This window comes from Frankliniella occidentalis, unplaced genomic scaffold (assembly GCF_000697945.3).
Source record: "Frankliniella occidentalis isolate FOCC.00 unplaced genomic scaffold, Focc_3.1 Scaffold9, whole genome shotgun sequence".
NCBI classification, from domain to species: domain Eukaryota; kingdom Metazoa; phylum Arthropoda; class Insecta; order Thysanoptera; family Thripidae; genus Frankliniella; species Frankliniella occidentalis.
The window spans coordinates 2,927,963-2,932,275 of record NW_026267139.1 but is presented as its reverse complement, the minus strand read 5'-3'; the positions used below and the strand labels follow the sequence as shown (position 1 = coordinate 2,932,275).

General features: G+C 43.7%; 1 protein-coding gene across 2 annotated transcripts in view; it reads right to left on the bottom strand.

The window, feature by feature from the left end:
- Window positions 1–6: 6 nt before the first annotated feature.
- LOC113211750 (uncharacterized) overlaps window positions 7–4,313 on the bottom strand; it is a 23,567-nt gene continuing 19,260 nt past the window's right edge. Inside the window, exons 1-4 of one of the 2 annotated variants that reach the window (XM_026430224.2) lie at window positions 3,344–4,288; window positions 2,770–2,943; window positions 1,663–1,827; window positions 7–1,499 (exon numbers count right to left, since the gene is read on the bottom strand). In XM_026430224.2, coding sequence (XP_026286009.1) covers window positions 1,341–1,499; window positions 1,663–1,827; window positions 2,770–2,943; window positions 3,344–3,421 — 576 coding nt within the window. In that variant the 5' untranslated portion in view covers window positions 3,422–4,288 and the 3' untranslated portion in view covers window positions 7–1,340. Of the gene's footprint in view, window positions 1,500–1,662; window positions 1,828–2,769; window positions 2,944–3,343; window positions 4,289–4,313 lie in introns of those variants that run through there. The other variant, XM_052275859.1, reaches the window with a different exon arrangement.

Below are 4,313 nucleotides of genomic sequence, written 5' to 3'. Positions count from 1 at the left end.
AGACAGACAGACAGACAGACAGACAGACAGACAGACGGACGGACAGACAGACAGACAGACAGACAGACAGACAGACAGACAGACAGACAGACAGACGGACGGACGGACGGACGGACGGACGGACGGACGGACGGACCGATGGACGGACGGACGGGTAGGAGGGAAGGACCTAAACAGCCCGCGGCACTGTGCGTGGGTGCCCGCCCGGTGGGTGCGAGATGTTGCGGCAGGTGTACGCGCCGCCCACCTCACGGAGGCCCTATCCCTGTCCCCGGGGCCGCTGAGCCACGCCAGAAAGTCGTTATTATATATTTCCGTCGCTTCGCACACATGTCTATATCATCACGATCCTCGTCGCGTACGACACGACGCGAGCGAATATAAACCAGCCTGCCTGGTGGTCGTGTCGCGAACCACCCCCCCGGCGAGCTCGTCACCATGGCCAGCGTGGTTACACTTGCTGCTACAGAAAGACAAAGGAATTCAATTTTTTTCCAAAAAACTACGTTTAATTATTATTTTTTGAATGGCAGACTTATATTGATTCTAAGTAGGTACAAATCAATAATTTTTCTAATTCCTATTAGGTGATACATTTAAAATATTATTTTTATTTAATTCGGATGGGAAGTGTAAGCGCTGCTATCAACTGTCAGCTGTGCCGGGATCGTTAGCTTGTTGAATAGGATTCTTCCTATTTTAGCAGATACCTTTCATCCGTATCGATCCATCAGTAGATGTACTAGTTGTTTTCTCTCAACCATTTCTTTCTCTCGTTTAATTAATTTAAAGAAGGTTTTAATTACAACTCCGTGCTTGGTAAAGCCAAAAACGTGTGTTACGGAAACTACAGATTTTATAGTTGTAAGGACTAATAAGCAAATGGTTTTGACAACGATAGGCGATTTGCTGTCGTCGCAGTGACGATATTCACGCTCGCTCCAAATCAACAACAAAATGCGTTGTGACAACTAAACATTCTTCTCCGTGCGATTGTGTGCAGAGACAAAAAAAAAATCACGGTGAGGGCACTTGCGTTATAGTAAGGGTAGTTCCAATAATAAAGCAAACGATACATTGTTTTTTATATTTCACATACTGTTATTCAAGGAATGTGACGTCACATTCGTTTCAATGTGAAACGTGTCACATTCGTTTGAATATTGTGTCATATTCATTTGAATGTGACATTATGTGAATTGTTGCTCAAATAGCGTCAGACTTAGCCAATTCACGTTTAAACGAATATGACACAACATTTAAACGAACGTGACACGATTCACATTGAAACGAATGTGACGTCACATTCGTTGAATAACAGTGAATCAAATATGAAAGTGCTACTGTGGCTTCGGAATAACCCTCGCCTCTGCTACCCAGCATGCGTTGAGGGTTTCGGCATTGCCAATCATGAGTCTAAATCTGTACTGTGCATACGGTAAGATTGGAACATTCGGAAAACTCCAGTCCACTGGGGCATCATTAATCTCGTAAACTCCCTGTACAGAAAAATCATTACAGACTTCACAGTTGTAATATTCTTGTATTTGAAGTTTGAAGCAGCAACAGTTTTCAGTATCCAAACATAAAATACCAGAAAAATAAGTATATACGTAACAGTATGACGAGATCCGAGATCAGACTTTCAGTCTAAGTACTTACAGCTTTAAACATGCACGCGCCTTTAACTTCTCTCTTCTTCAAAAGCTGCTCGTAAATTCCAGGAGCATTTACTTTAACAGTTTGGCATGCACGGTTGTTAAATTTGAAGACATAGGCGTTTTCCTTCCACTGGTTGTTTGACCGAGTATCCACAATTACTTTCACCTGTTAAATGAAATCGTACGCAATCGATTCTCATTCCTGCATTTTGTTCAACGGGTAAATGTGAAGCTAGAGCACTCTCACTTTATAATGAGCTTGTCGTTTGATAACGAAATATAGATATACGGCAATTGTAGGACGAACTTCACTTTCAGTCAGCGAGTATGCTTGCAATTAAAGTACATTCCTTTAACCCTGCGAAGAATTATCGACCTTTGTAATTCAAAGAATTAGTTCGTATTGCAAAGGAATTCTTTGCTCGCTGCCAAAGTCCTTCCGCGAATCATTTGTTCGTATTCCCAGACTGCATCTCTTCTATCATCTAAAATGCGCCCAATGCGAATACACGAATTAAAATGCGTGTGAATTTCGTACACTTGTAGGTGTGTGAAAAGCCATATTCGTAGACTCAAGGGAGTATAGGTATGAAGTTTCCTTCAAAATTCACGCACACTTGTGCCTTGTACAAATGTTGTACAACGCATGCAAGTGTGCGACATTTACACATGTAGGTGTCCGGTGTGGGACATTATAATTGAGGAGTCATGATGCAGTTCTGCTATCTCGGATTTCAAATTGCAAAGTAGGCGCGCTGCAATGTAGTTTGCAAGCTTCAATAGAACTATTTCTTATAACAATGCTTCAAAATTCTTTGCAAAATTAAAAAAAGTTATAATTGCACAAGTGAGTGTTGTCTTGGTCGTCAACCCCAGCCAGAAATGAAAATTTCTTCGACGTCGATTCGATGTCGATTCGACCTCGACAGCTCGATTTGAGTGCCAAAATTGCGTTTTTCGAGCAACGTCGACGTCGATTCGACGTCGATCGAATTTCATTTCTGGCTGGGAACTCCTTTGCGTGTAACATATGGCTGACTTGCGCACCATTGTACCACTTTGACACTCAAGGGTTCGAATGTGACATACTCTGTTTGCACTATCTTACCCAGCCGCTGTCGTCAAGAGTTCCACTTGTAGCCGTCACATTGCCGGTCACTCGCTGCAACTCCTTTGGTTTCAGAGGGTTAAAGTGAGTCGCACGCAAAAACCATCTCCAGGGAAGCGGCCGGTTGTCGGGTTCACACATGTAGAAGCGCTCCCCGTAAGCAATGTAAGGGCCCTATTCCACACAGAAAGAAGAAATTTGCTTGCTTTCAGGAAAACCGTCACGCATTAAAGGCTGACTTTTGAAAATAACATCAGGGAAGGCCAAATCCTGACATATTGGCCTCCCTAAATGTTATTTGACAGATCTGTCTTCTTTGTGGTCACGGTGAACACAGATAAAGTCAACTGGCGTGCACACGCAAGTGCCCAACACTGCACAACTGCACACTTACTTTAAAGTGACTGGATTTTTGAATACTTGAAAGTGTTCAACGGCAGGGTTGGCCATGAAGCTTTGGACACTTTAAAATGTTCAAATTTACTGTTGAACACTTCGAACTATTCAAATATCCAGTCAAACACTTCAGATGGGCCGCATTTAAAATTGGCATTAAGAAAAGGTATAACCATACTATCACAGAGTTGATAACTTTGCCGTGGATGACGGCCGGGAACATGAGAGCTACAGCCACGAGGAGTGTGAATGCCATGGTCCTTGGGAAGTGCTGAACACTGTTTCAGAAGTACTAAAGGGAACTGGATGGGACAATGTGCCTCGGCCAAGCGGTGACCTGCTCGCGTGCGAACGTAAACAAAAGAGATCAGAAAACAGTACATCAGTGGCGGGATCATATACCGCGGTGATACGCGACACAAAAAGTTTTGCAACAGTGTTTCCGGTGTTGGTCTAGTTGCGGTCTAGACAGCCGCCTCGTTAACTGCCGGTCCCGATAGTGTCTCGCGTGGGATGGAAGAGCGCGTGCGACCTCCACACTGTTAAGAAAAATTGTTGTAAATTTACAACACATTTGATGTAAAGTTTGATAGCAACAAATGTCAAAATGAACTCATTTTGACGCTCATCGTCAAAATCTACGGCGGCTAGTTAGCTAGATTCAGCTCATTCTTCACTTCAAATGAGGGTCATTGATGAGTTTTTGACGGTTAAGTTTTGTGCCGGGTGGACTCGTGAGGCCCGGGTTATAGAAAGTGAGGGCGAGCGGCGCCGGAACTCCGACGTTCTTCTTTTAATGACAAGGTCGATGATATTATCGTGTTATCTTTTCCAGACACGCTTATGCAATGGGAGAGGACGTCGGCCCGACCGACAGGCGAGTGCATGCGAACTCGTTGGCCTCTCCCTCCTGCTCCCCTCCGCACTTTTCCCCCACGTAAAACACAGATTTGCTGGATAGCTGGATAGTAAAACTAGATGTAGAAGCTAACATTTTCGCCGTCCTAAGTACCGGCCAGCCACTACGGGTATGACCTTACCCTCCAGAACTAGAAAGTTAGCTGACCTATAATACTAACACCTGTCACGAATCCAGCAAATACATTAGATTTCTCAGCTAATCCTTTTTTTTTTTTTTTTTTTTTTTT